Source organism: Lycorma delicatula, chromosome 4 (genome assembly GCF_047948215.1).
Source record: "Lycorma delicatula isolate Av1 chromosome 4, ASM4794821v1, whole genome shotgun sequence".
NCBI classification, from domain to species: Eukaryota; Metazoa; Arthropoda; class Insecta; order Hemiptera; family Fulgoridae; genus Lycorma; species Lycorma delicatula.
In genome coordinates, this window is record NC_134458.1 from 81,826,077 (window position 1) to 81,850,495 (window position 24,419).

Sequence of the window (24,419 nt, forward strand, 5' to 3'; positions counted from 1 at the left end):
AAAAAAATAACGTCTTCTACGTAGTAATAAAAGTATTACAATTTTATGATTCCTACAAACTGTTTTTGAAAAATTTAACTCTGAAATTTTGTAATTTTAACAATTTAACTCCATTTGAAATTCCTTGAATGCGTATTTCTTTTAAATTTTCACGCATAACTAAAAAAAAATTCCTTGTAATTTTAGTATCATCTAAATTTATACTTTTTTGAAAATGGCAGCTATTAAAAATAAGTTTTGGATTTTGTAGAGAATTCGTAAGTAATTACCTGTAACCACTTATGTCACAATTCATAAACAGATTGATTACACAACTACCCAATAAGGAGTGCAATGTATTTAGGGTACATATATGTATGTTTTTTTGTTTTTTTTTCACTGTAGCAGCTCAACGGCTTAACCGATTTAGATGTATGACCCCACGAGTGAATCTTTACGTTACCGGAAGTGTCAAAGGCTATGTGTGTGTGTGTGTGCGTTTAAATAAATTTAAAAAAATTTGATAAAAAATGATACTGTATACAATACTGTCATCCGTAGGCTCAAATTGTCACCTGTAAGCTCATTAATTATCCTATATTAGTAATTTTGAAATTTTTTAAAATCTATTTTTGTTTTAAAAACTCGATTTTGCATCAATACATAGTTCCGACCAATATTTTAAAAATTGTAGCTATCCCCAATGTAAACCGCTTTAAATTAAAACCAAATGGTTTTTTGAATGTAACATGTTTTTTTTTAGATTTAATTTTTTTATTTTTTTATTTTGCTAAAAAAAAATTAATAACTCAAATTTTATAAAACGTATTCGAATCGTAAGTTAATAAAATATTTATGTAAGAAGATGATAATAAAGAGTTAACAAATAATAAAATTTGTATTAACATTTAATGAGACAAATTATTAAAATGTGTTTTGTGTGTACACGCCCGCGCATGCATGTGTTCGTTCGTTCATGTATGATTAAAACATGAAATCAATGCTTCATTTTATTAAAATCAGGGGTTAAAAATAACGGTAATCTAAGACCGTTGTAGAAGCGGTTGTTGAACTAACGTGTTTTCCGAGAATTCGATCTGGTCGTCCCGGGTTCAAAGCTCAATTACCCCAATTCAGGTTTCAGTTACGGAACTTTTTCTCTCGATTATAATGTATATCAACTCTTATACATAACAGCGGTGCATAAAGTTGTTACCTCAAATCGACTACTATGTCGAGAAAATCATAATATGTAAAAAAAAGCTGTTGTTACATTTAGGTCTGTTAAGTGTAGTCGGTTAACATTTTTGTAAAATCTCATACTTTTATCCTACTAGTGCATATATCCGTTCACAGCGGTTCGCGCACTTCTTAGGTCAGAGCCCTTCGAATGCAGTGACCCAAAGGAGTGCGAGTTCAAGTGAATAAATAAAAACAAATCTTGCAACAATTAACAGGAAATTCCTTTGCCTTCCGTACCCATTGTAACAGAATCGAGTAAAACTGAATTACAACTATTTTACTATATGTGTAAAATATACAAATAAATTTTCTTATTTGTTCGTTCTTCTTGTGTTAGCTTTCCCCCGAGAAATTATCTTAAAAAATAACTTAATTTCATTTATAATTTAAAATTATTTTCTGCCGTATATAACGTTTTAAATAGTTTATGTTTAATTTACAATGATTAGATTTCATCTAAAAAAACAAATATGGATTTACTACTAATAATTCTAATATTGAATTATTAATTTTAAATAATAAAAAGGTTCTGTGTAAAAAAAAAAATAATTAAATTAGATATAAATGCAAAGGAAGTCTTGAGTTCACTTATTTTTAAAATTTAGCATAATTATTCTGTTGTAGAACAAATATTTTATTGACTGTTAAAAATGCTTTATTATTAATATGAAACTAAAAGTATGCTTTTTAGAAAGCCTTATAGATCAACATTTGCGTAAAATCCTTCAGAGCGTAAGGTTACTTCTTGTCTAAATCGTAAATCGATTATCTTCGTAAATCGTGTACAGATTAGGCTCATATTGAAATATTAATAAAATAATGCTTTGTAAAAAGTTTAATTAAAGAAGATCCTTTTAAAATTATTTTGTAAAAAGACGGGTAAAATAACTTTTAATTATTAAATCTTTACTCTATAGTCGTACGCTAAAATTGGTATTCGTAAACATTTAATTTCTTTTTAGATTCTTCGGAACAAAGTTAAAATCTTACTCGTTTTCTTATCTTCACTCAATTAAAATCTTACCTCTGGATAAGGCTTGTCATTGTAGTCTTCCAAGATTCTCGATTCTGAGCTAGTCTTTTGGTATTACTTTATATCCTCCTCCAACTTAATTTAATCTATCCAGTATTCTCTTTCCTCCATCTAAATACTTTTCTCTCAATTTTCAACCTGAATGCCAGCAGGCATTCTGTTATCCTGTATTCCGACCAAAAAACTTTTCCTCTTCTGAATTTTTCCAGTATTTGTATATTATCTCTGAATTTTCCAACATTTCTTTTTTCCTATCTTATCCTTCCACTTCACTCTTTCAGTTTTTTAGACATGTATTCCTAACATCTCCTTATTTATTTATTTTTTTCCATTTCTTAGTGTTTTTAACTTTGTATAAAACTGAATGGTACGTAATCTTTGAACAAATACTTATTAGTTTTGGTAAATTTCTGGCCAAATATTCTTCTGTAGCTACAAATGAATTCAAATAATATGAGAAACTCAAATTGTGAAAAAATTAACTGATATATATATTATGTAGAAGAATTTTATCGAACTGCGGGAGAAACTGTTAAGATCGTGCGTGAAAATCCCATTTTTATTATTTCGGCTTGGTATTCACTTACAAAATTAATTCGGTTTTATTTTGTAATATTAATTAACAACAATCTCTATTATTACTTTCCCGTTTAAATAGCTCTATAGCAGAGCTATAGCTCTAGAAGAGAAAGTATTGTAATCAGTCCAATTTGGGCACATGCGGTTTTTACCGGATCTTGACAAAAGCCAAGATCTAAGAACCTAAGGAACCCAAAAAACCGAATGGAAACTTTCTGAATGTTAATATTCGTATGTACTTGGGTGCGTTCGATGTTGGCCTCTAAATTACCTTATATCTCCAGAACTACTTGGCCGATTTTGATCAAACTTGGTCAGATTGCTTCTATATATGGGGTGTTAATGCCATTAAATTTTCAACTTAAAAGGCCAAGGAGGTAAGGCTGTAGAGAAAGGTCACCCTCAGTATCTCAAGATTTCGCCTAATTAAGACCATACTTTTCTTACGCGCGTTGGTTAACAATTAAAAAATAACAATATTTCCAAAAAAAGTTTTGCAAAATCGCACTCCTATCCCAAAAAATGCTGTTGCTATGTTGTGATGTCACAGGTGAGCGGTAGAATTAAATAAATGAATACTATTGAAGTATATAAAAGTAACTCGCTCTAGCTGAGTCTCGAACTCGCTCGCCCGGTTTACTTGGTACCTGGTGCGTTAAGTTTCGCGACTACACCCGTTGCCGACAGTACAAGCGAAATTTGTTCTATGTTAGTTGTGAATTTACGTTAGTTTAGTTAGTTTAGACCGTTGACGCTATTACCGCCACACCCGAGCGAATTAAATATAGTAAGCGCGGTTAAAACAAAAATTTAAAGTTCATTTTTTTATGAAATCTGTGTTATTTTTTCCCTTTTAGAATCTTTTCATAATTTTTATGTTAGTCTTAGATTTGGGAAATTTACTACTTCAGTCCAGAGGGAAATGATAATCTGTACAAGCAAGTTCTCTAATTCCATTAATCACTTACGTGTAACTACAACTGTAAATACTGTTTGAAAGCCCTTTGTAGTTCCAAAAATAATTATTGTTCTGCTTTGGATTTAATTTGTTTTATAAAAACAACCTAATTTAATTTTCGGTTAGTTAACTGCTATGTAAAGTACGATAAATCTTTATCTTCAACCAATACTCTGCTGCATAACAGGTAATATTCGTAGCACCTCTTGTTTCTGTCGGGGAACGATCTGAGCATTCTGTTGAAGTAGTGAGAATACTTTTATGTTATTTTAATTTACCCGTAAAAATACTGCAGTTTTAGCAACAATTTTGTATAAGTTATCTCGGTACAAACAGTTTTTCTTCTTTCATTCTTTATAAATATTTACTTCTGTAGGAAGCTGGGCAGAGAACGATATCATTGTTTGAAAGTTTCCGGCAATGAACCAGATAACTGTGCATTTCAATTCTTTAAACAGGTATTTTGTACAATTTTATTCATCTGTATAACTAAATTTTAACTTCCTTTACAATAACGTATATTATGCGTATAACATTACTAACTAATGCATACCGTATTTTCGGTAGGGTATCCAAACTTTTTTATTCGGAAACCTGCTTTCCTGTTTAAAAAAATCTCACGGTTAAATTGATTGTAAGAGAAGGCAGAAATTTTGTTTATAAATACTCAACTAGTATTTAGAAACTGCTGGTATTTAGAAACCAGCCTTTATAACTCTCAATAAAAAGTAAATTACGTTCCCCTAGTAAAATTTTAATACGTAAATTGAAATATCTCAAAAAATTAGTCGTTAAAAATGTTAAGCTTTTGTTACAATGTTTCAACAATTTTAAATAAACAACATTTCGATAAATATTTGAAATGTTTCATATTTAAAAAAATAAGTTAGTTCCATGTAATAATAATAAAATTGTACAGACCTATTTTATAGTGAATAAAATTACAAAGGGGCAAGACTTTATGTGATAACTATTATATAAATCCTGGAAAATTTATCATGCGTACAAATTTTAAAATTTCAGGCAGAAAGGAATAAATATCATAATTGTTGGGAGTTAAATGCGATGTCATTCATTTTCAGTAAGTACCTTTCAGTAACTTAATTTAAATGAAAAATCATATAAAAATACAAATTTAATAATAAAAATTTGGAATTTGTGCTTGAATTATTGTATGAATCCATCATCCTTACATAATTCGAATTTATTTTACACTAGAGTATTTTAATAACTATTCAAACCGATCATCTATTTCTACAAATTTAACTTTTTTATCTCTTATATGTAAATTGTGGCGGTCTTCTTTAGTGATCTAGCATTTTTATTTTTATAAAAAATAAAATATTCATAGTAAAATATAAATTATAGTAATATTCGATTTATTTCTTTTTTTCTTTTTTCACTACAATTTAAAAAATATTAAAGTCAGTTTAAAGAGCTCCTTTTGCTTTGAAATACCACAAATTGTGTATATTAAGTACCATAACCGTAATGATTGTACAGGCAACCTCATATGTATCTAATTCCTTCTCAAAAATGGTACGGTCATTTACGACATTAACAAGTACCCCGTGCCGAACTTGTTAGGGAAAGTGAAGAGCGAAATAGTCTCACGTTTCCTTCTTCAGTGAATAAAATATATTATATTACATCAATCGGCACGCCAATCCTACCGAAATACAGGCAATAGCTATAAAACAGGTGTAGATTATTTAGCCTTAAAAGAGACGCATTTATGCCGTTCTCGACTGGAACCGATTGTGTAATGAACATCATTTATTCTTTGGGAAACAACCCTGGACTGGTACTTCTACGATACCTGCTTTACACTGCCGCAACCGTAAGAAAGTATATGCCAGATAGTGTAAGGCAAAAAATTAATGTACACCTTTCTGTTGTGAAGCGGCGTGTTATATCGAGTGCGCCGGTTCAAGACAAGAGGGGAATACTCTATATTAATATTCCATAACCGATATTGGTTATCGATGAAGGTCGGAAGTAAATGCACGGATATTAAACATGACACTTTTATACGGTTGTATAGTAAATTTATTTTCACAGTGTAGGCAGAATTGATCTTAAATCAAATTAATGTATTAAGTACGACATTAGAATTTGATACGAGAAATAAAATCGAAAAGTAGACTACCGAATTCCGACGACCGCAGATACTGTAGCACCGATTATCACAAACGGTTTATTTTTCCATCGGCTAAATATAATGTGAGTAATCATTTAACTGCCTTCAGGCTACTGAACGAGGCCCTAACGATTTACTTTTAAATACTCCAGAACGTAAAACCCATCAAAATATAAAACCGGTTATGAAAATACGTTACAGTGTAATAAACAAGAAGGAAGGTTGGCAAAGAATGACGGACTCGTGCGGTTCTTACAAATTACAAAAATAAAATTAAAATATGAAATTAATATTAAAACTATGTACTAAAAGGAAATAAGGGAGAGGAAATATTCTGTCATTACTATAATTATAATGGTTGGTTAATATTAATCACCTGCTGGGAAAGGACAACAATAAAACCAGTACTACCAGCTGAAACTGGTATCTTCTCCCCACATAATTCCCTTAACCCACAATCTCAACAATAAGTAATTTAAAACAAAACATAAAATATATGAGTATTATCAGCTGTATAATTATTAACAGAGCACTTTCGTTTATTATTTCACTCCTTGAATATTCTAATACATAATTATACACTCGGTACGAAATAATAATTTAATGAATATATTTGACATCATTCCTTATTTATCAGATTTTGAAAATAACGTACGAACGCCTTCGTAAAATAAAATGAATATACTGTATGTCTTTGAAAATCAGTAAATCTATATTTTTTTTTTATTCAATGCATTAAATAAAAATTAAAAATAATCCTGCGACACAAAATATAATATTTCCAAGCGTTCTAAGTAATCAATAGTTAAAAAAATTAAAAAATATTTTAAAAGAAACTGTCCCCCCTCACTCATTCTCTCTCTCTCTACGTACGCGCGCGCGTGTTATATAGTGTTCAAAAAGTTACGCAGCCTTATAGAAAATGAATAAGTTACAATAATTATTGTTGAAAGTAGTCTATTATGCGATTCACCTAATTGAATATGACGTTGTATACACTTAAACAGATGCTATAACGCTTGTTGAAGAATTGCAGCGACATATAGTTTAATTCCGCTGTGCAATTCGGAAGTGGTGTGAGGATGAGTTTTATAAGCAGCATCCTTAAGGTATCTCCACAATAAAAAGTCAGGAGAGAATAAATCAGGAAACCGAGGCGGCCAAAACCCCTTCGAAATCACTGGTCCATGAAAACACTGAACCAAGAAATTCATAGTGTAGTTGCTGCATGAGCCGTAGCATTGCCCTGCTGAAACCACGTTTGTTCTAGCCGGTCTACAGGTATAGTGTTTACTAATGGTTGCACCACCTGTATTTAGTGCTCACTGTTCACTGTGCCATGAAAAAATGTCATGAAGAATGACATTTTTTCTACGTGACATCGCACACGAAACACCCACTTTTTTCCGTGCAGCTGATGTGGATTTTCCATACACCAAATACGTGAATTCTGTGCATTCACGTATCCAACAAGGTGGAACCATGCCTCGTCGACCAAAACCAATCATCGAGTTTTTTCCGTCTGGCATTGCAGGTGATATGAACCGCTGATAGAAATCTACAAGTTTTCCAGTGTCTGCAAGTAACAACACGAATTTTGTACGGATGCATCTTTAAACACTTGCGCAATGCCGTGTGGCCACTACCAACAGAGAGACTAGAGTGGCTAGATAGGCATCACATAGATTTCTTGGGACTAACAGAATATGCAGCTCTCATGTGGATCAACCTTTTTGGTTTTAGCACTTTCGGTCGACCACATTTGGCTGCATCTGCCACATTCCCTATCTCTTGGAACTTGTCGTACAGCCGCTTGTTGGAGGACTTGTTTCATGCATCCACACCATAATTTTCTGAGAAGGCATTCTGAGCTTGGGCATAACTGGCACATCTAATGTATTGGGGAACAATGAATATTTTCTGGTTCATTGTGTAACCCATTTTTCCTCAATTAAACCTAGAAAAAAAGAAGGAAACATTCTTTCATAAGGTTACGTCACTTTTAGAACAGCCTCTGTATATATATATATATATATATATATATATATATACACACACACACACATGGAGTAAATCTCGCTTACCCAGACCAAAATGAGCTACATAATACACCGGACATCAGGTGTATTACAAACATATGTTTCAAAATACTTATTTGAAAAAATTAAACGTTATCAATAAAAACTGGCATCTTATACTAAGAAATAAGTATTTGTTTGTTTAAGATTGGTGTAAATAAATTAAAAAATATTTTACAAGAATAATGCCACTAAAAAATTTAAGAAAACATTAAAAATGAAAAATAGACCATATCACTCGTTAGAAAAGAAGTCTTTTAATATAAATATTTTTTTCCCGTAAATACTTATACATCTCAGTACAATATGAGAATGTAGAAATTTTACTAATGTTGACATTTTTTTATAAAAATAAAATAAAAACATAAAGTTGACCTACTTACGTAGAGTATGTAAAAACAAGTTTTTGACGAAGAAGGGGGGGGTCTCTTCAATATTTTAGTAAAAGAATCACTGCTTATCGCTGTCGAACGTGATTTTAAAAACCTACATACATTTTTCTTGTAAATGTTTAACCTCATATTATTCTTCAATTCATTATCAATAAAATTTCAAAGATGTCTCATTAATCCGTAGTAAGTTGAAACGTCTTCAATTTTAATTTGATTGACAAGTCAATAACGTAGTTTACGAATAGTTTTGCGACCATCATTGACTTCGTCCTCTGAATCAGACATTTCCACCATAATTTTTAATTTTTTCTTAGGTTAAATAATGGTTAGCAGGAGTCATTTTTACTGGCCTTTAACCAAGCTAACCGTCGTGAAAATTAGGATTTTATAGTTCTCCTTCACGTAGCTCTCTAAGCGGTAATCTTCATCACTGAATATTTTATCGACCGACTCCAAATTGTGCAGGATTTTCTTTCATACATGCAGGATATAATTATATAGTTATACATGTAATATAGTATTTACTTTGTTACATCGTCCGGATTACGCGAATCCATATTAACGAGGTTGTATTTAAATAACGATCATTATGTTCATAGTAACGCGTAATGATGACAAAGAACTTTAGCCATTCGTGGAAAGGGAATTCCTCTCATTAACCTCCCTTTATTCGTACCTGATTACCATGCGCTGTTTTGTTTATAATGCAAGAATTAATTAGTTTTGAAATGTGTAGAACACGGATATAACCTTGCATTGAAAACAGGGAAAAATTTAATAATTTGTTGAAAAGATGGGAATTTGTAATACGCAAAAGAAACAATTTGAGAACTGATATATCTAGAATTAAATTTTTATACCGGATTTGGTTACGCTGATTGTTTTGTTTTATTTACTAGTTTTAACGGCCTTGTTTTACACCATCCTTCAGATCCTGAATAAATCATAAACTTTACGCAAATAAAAAAAAATTATTATTAATAATTTATTTCTCATTAACCATTTACTGGTACAGTATTATATGGCATTATGTTAACCATCTACATGATTACGTGTAGAAATAATACTTAAAGAAGAAAAAATAACCAAAAAAATATGTACGTAGTTTATTTTTAGATGATTAGAACAATTTTTTTTTAATTTTGTTGTTAAATTTATTTTAAAAATTTCCCTTCTGTAATTATGGTAATAATGATTTTTTTAGACATTATATTTCTTTAAATTTGTTATTATTCAAAAATGAAGATATATAACCCAATTAACACTTTAATATACAAAAACATCTAGTTTTACATGACTAAATAATCTTCTTACGAATAAGAGAATGAAATAATCATGTATAATGTCACTTTTTCCATACTGCGGTTTTTTTAGAACATGTAGAATTTTTTATTATTTAAATGGTACTTCGGCATTAAAATTTCAATAAAATTTTTTTCCAAAAACATACTTTATCGTTGATTTATTAAAAAAAAATAAACAAAAAATGAGTTAATTTTTGTAATAATTGCAAAACTGTTCAAATAATTGTACCTTAATATTATGTCTCTTTACCTGGCTGATGTAGAGGTTATTCGAGTCTTTATTCAATTTTTGTAGTTAGCCAGTATCTTTTTATCACAATCTCAGTAATTTTTTAACGGATTTCCAAAGAATTCGCAAAGCGCTACTGCGCTCAGTCGTGTTTATATACATATGTATGAATAAGATTTTTTTCATCCGTTCAACCGGACGCAAATCTTAACCGATTTTGAGAAAACTTGGTGGGGTAATGTAAACCTAATGCAAATAGAGTCCTATTGATTTTAAAACGAATCGGTTCACAAAAATCTGGGTTAGAGCAAAAAACGGGGTTTTTTGTTATATTTTCAGCTTTGTTTTTCGTTCTACGGAGAGCAATTTTTAACCGATTTTAATAAAATTTGATTGAATGATGTAAACATAATAAATATAGAACCATATTGACTTTCAAGCAAATCGGTTCACAGGAACCTTACTGCGACAAAGGTTTATATATATATATATATATATATATCCTCTTTAATATGTGAAAAAATTAAAATACTGAATATTTAGATTAATTTATTTTGATTTGTGAAGGACGTTTTTACATTTTTCATACTATTATTAATAAGCTTTAAAAAAAAGTGTTGTAATAAACTTTTCACTAAATAGCACCTGTCGAGATAAATATCATGATTTCTGAAGGACTCCCCCTAACCTTTTTCCGATATTTTGAGTTGATTTTCTTCTGAAGCTGAAATAGGGCGGAAGAGATATAAAATGGATTGTTACGTTATTAAACAGTAAATAACTTTCAGATGTTTTAAAACATTTTTAAATAAAATGATAATATTTCCAAATATTAGCCATGGACTAAAAGAAATTACCCCATTTTCCGGAGAGATTATTTTCATAAAAACATAACATCATTTATACCCGAGTCACAATACCAAATTTTATGGTTGTATTCCAGAGATATTTAGCAGATATAAGCTGAAATATATTCAGACACATCTATACACAATTGTATAAAATAGCGTACTAACTTTTACTTTACGAATTTTATCTCGAGGACCTCAAAACGAGAATAATAGAAGATAACACAGTTACTCAAAATGTTGACCCACTTCAAAACGTTTTCCTTATAAGTAGCCTAATTTTTATTAAAAAAGAGATCTTTTTCCGAAAAGATCTTTTAATCCGAAAAATTAATTAGATTTTCCACCGGATTCAATGCAAATAATTCATTTATTTAACTAACAGCAGTTGTTTTACTTATCTCCTGAAAGGAAGCTATATATTTTTTTTTACAGTTTTCTTAGAATTATTTCCAAAACCCAAAAGCTAGCGCATAAAATGTTTTGCACAGTTAATGAAAAGATTCCTTTACTGAATAGAGGAAATGCGTGTAATACATTATTTCTCTTTAGACAATAAACTCATTTGTTGCTTTACGTAATCTGTCTCATTCTTTCTTATGGCTGTGACGTATGTAAACATTTGAGATGCTGAGACGTATCAGAGTGTTTCTCTCACAGGAATTATACATTTATTCTAATACAGCAAGCTCTGTGATTACCATGCCGATTGTTACAACACGTTCCGTTCAGTGAATAAGACAGAAAGACCGCTTTTTCCTTGTTTTCCTTCTTAAGCACGTCAAGGCTTGTTCTGATACCAGATCAATTATAACTTTTTGATTATGGGACTTAACATACATATTGAATGTTAAATTTAGATTTAAAAATGTTAAAAATAAAAAAATTAAAAAAAACATTCAAAAATCAGCATTAACAAAGATGGTTACAATACCTTTTTGTTTAATCTTTCTCCTTGCCTTGATTAAAGAAAACAGAAACATTTCTTTTACAATTTTATCTATATTATTATACGCTTTTAAGTTTTATGGAGTCACTTTGAAGTTATAAGTGTGTGTGTGTGTACGCGCGCGCGTGTGTGTTTACACACACATAAATGTCTGTTACGTTTCGTATTTTTATGCATTTTCCTTATAAATTTGTCATTTTCAGATTTCATAGCTAGGATGTGTTATCTAAGAATTGAACATATTCGACCATTATTTGGATACTATTTCCTACAGTTTAGTGAGTTTTTATCGAAAAAGATACCCGTTAATTATCTTAAAACGGAAAGTAACTCTCTTTTATCAATTCTAACAACTTCCTGTTACAAAAAACAACTAAAGATGGTTGGAATGTTATCAGCCGATTTTATTGCAAAAATTCCTTTTAACGATCGATTTATTATTTATAGTCTGTATACATTCAGTGTAATGGAATTACTGAAACCGCTATTAAGTTTATACTTGATTAGGGTAAAAATGAAAACTTTAAATGTCGTTGTTTTCAACCATCACTACAATAAATATAACAATGAGTTGATTATTCTGAAATCAACTACTCTAATCATCAATTAACTGAAAAATCGTCTACAAGCTGAAAAAATTAGTAATTTTTATTTAATTAGAGCAATCTCCTGAAGATCCAAAATAAATTGGAGGCATGTATTCTTATTTTACGCACTTGTTCTGTAAATTATTAGACACATAACAAACATTGACTTAATAATATTGCTATTGGGTTCTTTCAGAGGTTATCAGAAGTACATTTGTTTCAATAAGATCGAAAAATTTTTGTAAATAATTCTTATTTTGGTTAAAAAAATTATAATACAGTATTTTTCTGCCACTTTTCTGTTTGTTTTCTTTTTAATAGTAGTCAAATTTGTTAAACTTTTCTTCGTATTCTTTTTTTTTTTTTGATCTTACTTACATAGATTTTATCATAATCAAATTCTCTAAAAATGTTATTAGTTTACTGTCAATTTAACGATGTCGTATGTCAAACAAAAAGAAGTGTTTTGCGTCACCAATCTTTTGTGTTCGACAATAATTTTCTCAAAAATTACTAGATACAGTTCTGGGACCTACTTTATTGAATTTTTACTTCACAAATCATCAAATTTATCCCTTAAGTTCTAAGAATTTCAGTATAGTTCATTTTATCATTTTACAATTTAAGGAGGGCGAAATATTTCTCAAGCTATTACTCGAAAACAAAGCTTTCATTTTTATATAAATGTTTTCTTTATTTTCACTAGTAGAACATGTTCTGAAATTCTTTCTGTCTCTTTGCGAGACATCATATATATAAAACCATTCAGGATCACGATAGAAGTCATTTATTAATTTATCTGCTGCATAATTCAATAAATTTTTGACATACTAATTTCTTCGTTGCTATATTTATATTTAAAAGCCATACTATAAAAGTATGTCATTTGTTTTCGTTCAACAAATCTGTTGGAATTTTATATTAAATTAACTTTCTTGTGGTTTTAAGTTTTATAATTTTTAACATGTATTATTCTAATTTGTTGCAGATGCTGCAGCTGCAACTTACAAAACGGTAGTGTTTAAACATGGCTGGCGTAATTCTGCCGGCAATTAGTTTTTCATTTTATATTTTTATATCAAACGTCATCATCGCTTCTCCAGTGTTAAATAATAAAGAACTTCTAGCAGCAGGTATGTTTTTTTTTTTTTAATTAAAAATAATTATTATCTACTCCTATTAGACTACTTTCAAAGTAAAAATCCAGTTATTAGTAGAGAATTTTATTCTGAAGGTTAATTGTTAAAAAATAGAATTTGTCGGATTTGTCAAATTCTGCTTAATTATAAATCAAATTTTAAATAAGTTTATATATATTTGACCTATATATTTTTATTACATTTTAAATATTTTTGGAATTTAATTATTATATATTTATTAGAAAAATACTTTGATTTTTTTTGTATCATACGAGTATGTTAGGAAAATTATTTGTTTAAATTTAACCGAATTTGGATAACATGAAATAAATTTTATTGAACGGTGGTAAAACCCAGCGAAGTGTTTTCATAAACAAATAGCATCGGATATAAAATTTTTTATACAAATGGGCTCTCTGGGAGTTGTTTCTTTGCAGATTACACATTCCGTAGCCAGTTACCAATCTCAGCGGGATAGTTACTTATTTTTTATATAGAAACATGAATTCACAATATACGTAATACCATCCATGAACTTCACGATTCAGTGCCTGTTTTACGTGTTTGTGTTTGTTTGGTAACTCAACTTTTCAAACGTTCGAGGAATGGAATACAATCATTAGGTCGTAAATTGTTAGTTTTTACCTAAATAATTATTGTTCCTCAGAGCTTTGGTTTCATAAAAAAATATTTTTTTTTTATTGATTGCACAAACTTCAAAAATTTTTTTTTCGGAATAGCTCTAATCTTTTTTCAGAATTCTTCATATAGTCCGTATATGAATCGACAAGTCCGAATATCCATACACACTCTCTTACAATTCTACATACTCGATATTGATCTTTTTAGTTTTTTTATTTAATTGATCGTTGGAAATTTGAAAACGGGCGTTATAAAATCGTCCATTGAATTATTCCGATATGGGAACTAATAATGTAAACCGCTCCTGTTTAATATAAAAATGATTTATTTTTTATCACAAATTTGAAAATATTAAATATACCTTTACAATCTCAAAATATATATAAAGATTTATCTGCTTTTTAATTAAATTGTAATTTTTGATTTAACCTTTGAGGTAAAAAGTTTTTAAGAATTATACGTATCAAGTGTAGAAAGATTTTTTATTATTAAATGTTTATTATCACAATAGATATATTTTACTGGGAGAGAAAGTGCCAGTAAGCCTTGATCGATGTCGAGCATCTTACACGATATTTTCAGCATGGGAATGGAAAACACTGAAGGTGTATAATTACAACTATATTAACCAATATAGCTGGTGTGCTACTGCAAAACATTTTTGTGTTCAATTTAGTTTAGTACAAAGTCAGAATATTCTTTTTCTTTAGAAAAAGATCCAAGAAAGATACTGGCTAAAGAGCTTTGAAATTGTAAAATAAAATTAGAGAATTATCGGAAATCCGGTTATTAAAACAGATAAGACAGATCAATTTTCTAAAACAAAATTTGATAAGACTTCATGCAGTTTACTACATAAAGCGGTGCCGATATACTGAAGACTTCTGGATTATAATTTGATTCCTTACCTCGTTCAATTAAAACATTTATCTTAGAACTTCATGTGTTTAGAAATATTTTTTGAAATTATCTCATACATTAAAGGGAACTTAGAAGAAATATTCATCAAGAAATATTTCAGTGCTCACTCTTTTTTGATAGTATATTATATAAATATATTTTTTAACAAATAAGAGGAGCCAACTTGGTCAATAACAATAAATTAATAAAATGTTTACACTGAAATTATGTCCAAATTAACGTTAATTTAGCCTCGCTTTCATTTATTTATCTGCATAGTTGACCCTGGACACGTGCTTTAATTGGCATTTTAAGGATTTATCCATTCATTAACCAATTTTTATATATTTTTCCGAACTTCCCGCTGATTTTTCCAGTTTTTCTGGGTCTAGAAGGATTTTTACAGTAGAAAGCCCGTTCTTAACACGACGTTATAGAGTATACCTGCAACAAATTATTTAAATGAGTGGTTACTATCAATTGACTTATTATTCCAGCGTTACTTAACGCTCAAATATCTTTTATTACGAAGAGTAGTTTGTTATTACGGATAAGTTCTACTACCACTGAAATCCTCGTTTTGTTGGGTAAAATCTTTTGCGTAGAATTGACTTTACAAAGAACTTGATGTTAAAAAATACATCCAATGATCAATAACTTTATACTACAATAGATAAATATTTTTCAAATTTTGATCGGGTGTTCTATTTTCTGATGTTGAATATAAGTTATTGATTCGACAACGCCTTTTGGTAAATTATAAAATCTTTATATATGTGTGTGTGTTGTATGTATTCACTCGTGCATTAATCATTTTATAATGACTTTTGTAATATTTTTTATGGGTTTTTGTATCAGGAACTCTGTATATTGTCGGTATAAAAATCACAATTATTTATCGGTGGATGTAATTTAGAAACTTTAAATCGATAAACCTAATTTTTTTTTTTTTGTAATATTTTGAAAAGTACTTCAAATACCAAAAAAAAAATATTAAAAAGTTTAATTTTCTACACAGAAAGATATAGAACAATTATATTAAAATCGCATAAATAATTTTTTTTTAATTTAATTAAAAAATTCTTGGTATTAAAGAAATATTTAATTTTCAATCATTTTGTTAAATTTATGCTAAATGCTAAAATTAAATATTCCGGATAGTAATAAACGTTTATTTTCTATGAAAATCTAATGAACTGATTTCGATAAACTTTGTTTCAAATAATAAAACATTCTAGTCACTCTTGTCATAAAAATGTAATAACAACACGAATGACTTTGTAGGGAATTGTCAAAAGGGAACCGGTGAGAGACTCGATTCATACAGACCCCCTCCCCCTCTTAATGATCAGATGATAGTTACCGTACACGTGAATTTTTACTAAACATAAACAGTGGACAGAATGTTGATGTCTAATACAATGAAAACTTATAAATACAAACATATAAATTAAATTATAAAGTAAAAATTAAATACTATCAACACAAATTTATAAACTTAGTTATATTTTTGTTTATAATTATTTTTTCTTTATATTTGTGTTTAAACTAAAATATTAAAAGTAGTTTTTTACGGATGACTTTTATATTAAAAGTAACGGAATGCATTTAGTACTGTAGTTGTAAATTCATATTTTTTGTTTAATCTTATTACGTAACACTTAATTTTTTTTTAGTAATTGTAGATTGTAACATGTACTTTTGACGTATAATTCGACCATAGATAACACCACAGGTATGTACTTCTCAGATAGACATACAAGTTAACCAATCGGATAATATCCAATAAATGGAAGTGATATTTAAAGTGTTTGTGTAGCTCATAATGTAAAATTTTTTAGAACATTGAAAGACGATAAATTTTGATAGTATGCTAAGAAAGAGTTATGCTGAACGGTTATTAAAAAAAAAAAATTGCGTAAAACAACAACAAATTTTGTGTTTTTTTACTTTTATTCTATAATCGCTGTCAGAACTCTCGTTTTGTATGTAATATTTATAATTATTGTTGTCACTTCATTTTTATACATTATTTCCTCAGTATCAACTGATGATGTTTGTTTATTAGTCAAAATGACTGTCTAGTTTTAATATTTTAAGTTAAAAATTTTTTGTAACAGATTTTTTATCGCTTTCTTGTTTTAAAATTTATTTCATAAGGTGAATAAATTGATTTTTTTCGTAATAAGATCAAACCGCATCGTTTTACTTTAAAACGTACTAATAAAACGCTAACTTTGTCATCGTTATTAAATATTTATACCTACGTTTACCCTCGTCTAAAAAAATATATAATGCTTTATCATTAGACTACTTCAAAAAGTCAGAAATAATCATTCGTATACTAAGGTAGCATCTTCGTTTTGGCATCGATAAATATAAATCACCGAAACTGATAATTAGTAAATAAACAATTCTAACAAAATTATGTTTACTCAAATCCGCTAACTTTATACAATCAATTTTTAAAAATATAGTCACTCATTGCTAAAATATAACAATATTAATTTTCATCAAAGCAAACAAAAAAAAAATCGTTTAAGAGTTTCACTGCTTAATAGTTACGCATACGAAAAATGACCTCCTTGTTAAGCTTCCATTATCATTTTTAATAAATTACTCAACGATCCAAACGATTTTCCAATTAATTTATTTAAAGTTAAATTAAAATATTTCATTTTTTTTTAATGTAATAATATTGCTCCGTTCATATATTTTAAAAAAATTGTTAGATTAATCCAAAATTTCAGCATATTCGTCCAATAGTTTACTATTAATATATCTCAAATATTTTTCAATTCATCATCAAACGGTTCCTGAGATAGATCCGTTGCACCATATCTGCCTCCATTCCCAATTAATGTTTGGAGTTTGTAGTATCATCCTTTTCTCTTACATCGTCTATTTTTTTTAGTCTTCAGATCACTCTTCATATCTTCTACTGAACCTTCTAGTACTGTTTTAATCGATCCCTCTTCAAAGATATATCGCAGGTAATTTGTGTTCGTGTTCTAATTAAGCTTCTTTTATTTTTCACTTTTATTTTATATTATTTTATTTTTAACTCTGATACTCCATTTAATCTTCCTCGGTCTCCTCCATACCCGCATTTCAAGTGTTTCTATCTTTGTTTTTTCTTAGCGTTCATGTTTCACAACCGTACGCGATTGCACTCCAAGCGTAATATTTCGCAATTCCTCTTACTACATAATAATTATTTATTTCTATTAATACCTTTAAATTATTATTTTATTGTGTACAGATTCCAATGATTTATTATCTTTACCTAGTTTTATCGCTACTATTATTTCATAAATTCATTATTTTTTCGGTGTATGAATCGTATTGAACGCTCTTTTATTTAATAATTTCGTGTTTCCTAATTCTGCCCTAATCTAGTTTTTCTTAAGGTTTCTTTAATTCTTTCACTTAAATGCTGTAGAGATTTCTTTTTGTTAACAGTGGACTAGTACGGCTGGCATTCCTAGAATGATCATATATATCACGAAGCGAAACATTACATTCTAATGTGAATTTATTTATTTATACAAAAAGCCAGAAATATTATAGTAGTTTTGTTTAACTGTTGAAGATTGGTTTTTTCTATCGTAGTTTATAACATAAAAATAAATTATTGTTTCAGTGTTTATTTTCAGGCCGATATCATATTGGTGTTTATATAATGTAAGTAATAAAATGAAGACGAATATTGTTTTAGTGCTAAAACGTATAAGTTCCAACCGAATCGGATGCCTATATCTAAAATAACCAGTGATTTATACCTTCGGATGATTTACGTATAAGAAAAACACTATTAAAAACATTGATATTATCAGAATTACGAATCTATAAAAAAAGAAAATTAAATTTAAGAATTATTTTCATTCGTATGTTTAGATTTATTTCCTCGTACACGTATTTGTTAGATGAATCCCGAATGAAAAAAATGATAAATATTTTATTTTGTATACAGGAAAAGTATAATTTAAAATTTGTTTTTTCGTTTATAAGTTAATTAAGTAATTTAGAAAACGTATACTTTTTAAATATGGTGTGTAGTGTTAAATAAAAGATCATATTCATAATATATGATGACTGTACCTCATATGGTGGAATTATTTGGAATTTGTAGGAGAGTCAAAACAATGTGAACAAATATTTACCCCTCTAGTTTCTACATCTCAGCCCTAAAGATTTAATAAAAACATATATTTTTTTCCTTTATAAAAATCATATTACATGAATTTCTAATTATATAAGTGGTTGATATTTACTTTTTTTTACATCTATTTTCCTTTTCCTTTTTAGAATGATAGGCAAATCATTTTTTACCTATTTCAGTTAACAATTTTATTTTCTGCGTACATTTATCTTTCCATTTCCTTATACAGCATTTTTCCTGTTCTGATGTTTCCTTTTCCGTGTATCTCTACTAAATGTTTTCCTTATATACCAATTTATCTTTGTTTTTATATGAAATGAAGTCATTTATGAAGATTTAAAATGCATTCTTACTTTACCAAGCAAAAAAAAAAAAAGTCTACGTGAAACTATAATTTAGTTTTAATATACTATATTTACTGAAGATATTTTTATCGTCAGCAGTGGAAATTGCTCAATATTTTATTTTATTTTTTTAAACCAAACCAAACTTAAAATTAAATGAATTTTTTTCTTTGCAATACTCATATAAATTGTAAGTTTGTCAGAAATGAAAATAAAAGTGTAAAATGAATATACTATACATTAACGTTGAAAATTGAATAAAAAACCTGGTAACCTAACCGCTATACCAACGTTCGATTAGCAAATATAAATATTAAAATATTTTCTATCAGGTTTGCATAGCTTTTATTAGTGACTAATCTTTTTTTATTTTTGTTGTTGTTATTAATAAATCCTGGTGAATTTATTTCTGGCGGTGTTTTACAATCGAGAAGATTCATATTTAATCTTTTTTTTTTTCCTCTCAGCTCCTCTGGGCCGGACCGACTTGTTGGTATTACGCCGCCCAGGGGAGTATCTTTAAACTCAAATAGGCCTCCCCACCAATCGGTTATATACCGGCATGGCAGGTCGGCCTACCGGTTAGCTCTTTTTGAGAGTTCTTTATTAATATTGCCCTCTTGGACACCACGCCAGACCCAGTTCGCCGCGACGCGGCGCCGGGTCCTTCAGTATTCACTGTGCTGTTACCTGACTGTTACCTGTGGAGTCCTTGGTGGCTCATTAGTGCCAACACACCGCAGCATGCTGGACCTCATCAGCAAGGCTGTCCACCCAGTTCTATTCTAGCCAACACCTTGTCTTCTCTCATCGGAGTATTTCTGTAGAACGACTTGTCTAACAAAACTAGCAAAATTATTCCAGTTTGACTCGCTTCTTAGCATGTATTCTATTGTTGTCTCTGGAGTTATACCTGTGAGTGCCTTATTATGTCTAAGTGTGTCCCACCTATTGCACTCAAAAAAGGTGTGCTGAGCATCATCTATCTCGTTGCAGTAGTTGCAAATTGGCTCTTCTCTCTTGCCTATTTTGTGCAGGTAGTTATTGAAGGAACCATGTCCTGTAAAACACTGCGATAGGTGATGATCAACCTCACCAAATCTTCTCGACAACCATGGCTTGATGTTGGGTATGAGGGTTCTCGTCCATCGACCCACAGCTTCCTGCGACCATCTTTCCTGCCAGATATTATAAACAGCATCCCTGACATCTTGTTCTGGCCTGCCTTGTGCCCTCTCCACCCTCTTTTTTGCGATTAGGTTAATAGGAGGTGTACCCGATAACACGCACAGGGCGGCATAGGACACTGTCCTGCATGCGGACACAACACCTACGAGCACACACCTGTGCGTCTTCGCCAGTCTCTCCTTGTTGCGCCTGATGGCGATAGAGCGCCACGAGGCCGGAACGGCATACATAAGCGAAGACACGACAGTGGTCGCCAGTAAACGGCGCTTTGAGGCCCGAGGGGCATTCTGCGATGACATAATGATGTTTAGACTTTTTATCATCCTTTCTGCCTTGTTGCATACATTGACTATGTGCTCGGTGTATCTACCGTTTTTCTGGAGGATAACTCCTAAGTACTTGATGTTATTCGCCTCTTCTATAGCATGACCGTTGATGGAAATATTGAACAGTTCTAGCACTCTTCTACCCGTAAAGGCAATACACCGGCATTTTTCCGTAGACAGTTGCAGACCCCTGGACCTCAACCACTCCTGTATAGTGTCGATGGCCGTATACACCCTCTCCCGCACCTCCAAGACCGTCCTTCCCTCTACGAGGACTGCAAGGTCATCTGTATAAGCCAGAACCTGGACGCCGACAGGAAACTCCTTCAGAAGGAGTTCATCTATAATCACCAGCCACAACAACGGCCCCAGAACAGAGCCCTGCGGACCTCCACCGTGCATTTGAAAATGTACTGTTTCTTCCTGTGATTCTACCAGACATCCTCTGTTGGACAAGTAACATTCAATTTGCCTACGCAGGTGCGGGCTGAGGCCCCTAGCCGCAATTGCGTCATTAATGTGACCCCAACCAATAGCCCCGAACGCGTTTTTTATGTCTAGTGACAGCATCAGTGGAATTCTCCTGGTTCGCCAAGTGCCTCTCTTCACCTCGTCGGCCCATCCCGAAATTCGCAGATATCCTGCACGGTGGATCGCCCCCGCATAAACCCGTACTGGTTAGGACTGATTCCGGCTCCCTCTTCTAGTTCTTTGATGATGCGGTCAGCCAGCATCTTTTCTACTAGCTTCCCCATCATGTTAAGGAGGCTCAGGGGTCTATAGGTTATATCTTCCTCCGAAGAGGTGCCTTTAGGTAGGAATACCACTCTGGCTTCCTTCCAGCAGTCGGGGAAGTCTCCGTTCTCCTTGCCGTGGCTGGCAATCTCGAGCATCTCCCAGGGAACCTTCTGAACCAGCCCCTTGATCAAGCCTTATAGAGCGTTCTTCTTGCCTCGAGGTATCTATTGGCTATTTCCTGGTACCCTTCTCTGTTATTTCTAAGAATACGTTGTTTCTTTCTCCTAAGGGACTGGAGCTCTTGTCTCATTGCTTCAATTTCAGCAGTCCACCAATATACGGAGCGCCTCCTTGTATTGTTAGCTGCCATTCTGTCCATTTCCTGCTTTATTATATTAGATAAAGCCTCAGGTGATTGTTGATGTCTATCAGACAGTCTACTTGCAGTCCTGTTGACGATTTTCTCTATTTGTACTGATGAGAATCTCGGTGGGGGGGAGTGCACTTCTCGCCTGAAATCTACGTCTTTCAGATCCAAGATAGAGGCGCGGTGGTAGCTCGCTATATCTTCTGAGAGAAACATCCAGTGGTACTGATTCCTCCTCCATCTACAGTCCAGGATGGTGAGGTCATGCACCGACCGATGACCTCTCGCTACATACGTGGGCGTGTCGTCATTAATGCAGATGCAGCCGGCAGTTTCCAGGAGATCGGCAAGGATCTGTCCCCTCCTGTTGGTGTGTCGACTGCCAGCCGCCACCATTTTGCTGTTAAAATTACCCAACATTACGATCCTCTTGATTGAATTGGTAATCACACCTTGTAAAGTGTCGATGAAGTTAGTAAAGTCCGCGATCGCAATGTTGGGCGAAATGTACACACCCACGAATATAGTTGTTTCGGTCTCAACAGACACCACGCCACTACCTCTAAACTTGAAACTCCATTGTATACTATGACTTACGTCCATAATGGCAACATCTCCCGACATATCAACAGTCCATCCAAGTTTGGCAGCTTCATATTTATTGGGTTCGGTGACCACAAGGAGGTCTACGTTCTTGTCTGCAACAACACGACTGATTAAGTCGTGAGCGAGAATACTCCCATTGGCATTCGCTAACGGTCCTAATCATGCAATTTTTTCTTACATTTCCATGCTCCAGTCCTGTGTTCACCGCTCTTACAATCGAGGCATTGCTTAGGTTCAAGGCAATCCGCTATCTTGTGACCTCTGCTACCGCAGTTGAAGCACAAATCGAGCCTATCTGGGCCCTTACATTCGTGCCTTCTATGGCCCGTGCCCCAACAACAGTAGCACCTGTCTTCATCTTCCCGGATGTACGCCCGGCAACTAATCCATCCGATTCTTATTCTTTCCTCGACCAGTTTGCATGCCGCTCTGTAAGAGGTCATGACCGTAATATTTTGTGTCTCGCCAAAACCTTTCCTCATGGATGTTATCTTGACTTCCTCGCTAGAACCCACGCGATCTATAATGGCGGCCATAACCTCTTGCTCTGTTGTGTCATGCTCGACATCTCGGATGTGCACAACAGTTCTCCTTCCTACTCTGGTTTTTATATCAACGTGAAGGTCGGCAGCCTTGTCCCTCAGGATAGATGTAAATTGTTCCGCTTTCTCCTCACCCTGTATCCTAACATGGAGCTCCTCGTTACGGCCCTTTCGCAGTGAGATGACGTTATTTGCCTCCTCGCTGGTGACAGCATCCTTCATGGACCGGAGGAGCTCCGCGTACGTTTTTCCTTCTGCCTTAACAATCACTGTTCGGCTTTGCTGGTGGAGTAGCCTTCTTTATCGGGATTTGATTATTACCGATGTGCCTGGTCCCACCATCCCCTTGGAGAGTTAACACATATACAGGTGTTTCCCTTGCTCTGAAGATATAGGATATGATCTTCGGCATAGATAGGTACGGCAAGAGATAAGGTACGCTGCATTTGGTGACTGTATAGCTATCTTTTTGAACGCCTACAATAAACAAGAAAGGGTGTCCTTTTCCGGGACTCCCGAGTCATAATGTATCTTAAATGTCTTCTTCTTTTCTTCAACGGTTTGGTCTCCTATTAGAGTTATTTCGTCTTTTATGATGTCACCAGCTGCGAGTTTGTTACCCATATACTGCTCACCTACTCTCGTATTTAATCTGGTATTTAGTATTGTTACGTTATCAAATATATTGCATTTTTTTACCAAATACCTTTTGAAGTTTGTTTCCAGTTGAAAGAAAAGTCGACAAAATTAGTATAATTTTACCGGAAATAAAGTCACTAACGAAAGACACCTATAAGTATAAAGAAAAAATTCAAATTATTTTGACATTTTTATAAAATTCCCTTAAATTTTGGATGATTTCGTCTTAAAAACGATCATATTTTGTTAAAAACTTAATTATTTTAGTTTATACCTAAAATATTATTTAAAAAATAACTATAAAAATCAATTGCCAGGTTAAAGAAGAGTAAAATTCAACCCGGAGTTACTCCCTGCAGCCGTTAGGTTCGATTGAGGCAAATGGTGTTGAGGTTTTTCTGAAAACGAGCCGGTTGTTACTTAAACCTCTTTTCTACTTGTTAATTAATTATCTACTACTAGTTAATAAAAAAACAAAAACGAAGGTTTTATATACAGTTACAACATA

General features: G+C 31.8%; 1 protein-coding gene across 1 annotated transcript in view; it reads left to right on the forward strand.

The window, feature by feature from the left end:
- Np (serine protease notopleural) overlaps positions 1-24,419 on the forward strand; it is a 182,079-nt gene that overhangs the window by 43,990 nt on the left and 113,670 nt on the right. The window contains exon 2 of the mRNA XM_075363429.1: positions 13,307-13,451. Within this exon, the coding sequence (XP_075219544.1) occupies positions 13,346-13,451 (106 nt within the window). The 5' untranslated portion in view covers positions 13,307-13,345. The remainder of the gene's footprint in view (positions 1-13,306; positions 13,452-24,419) is intronic.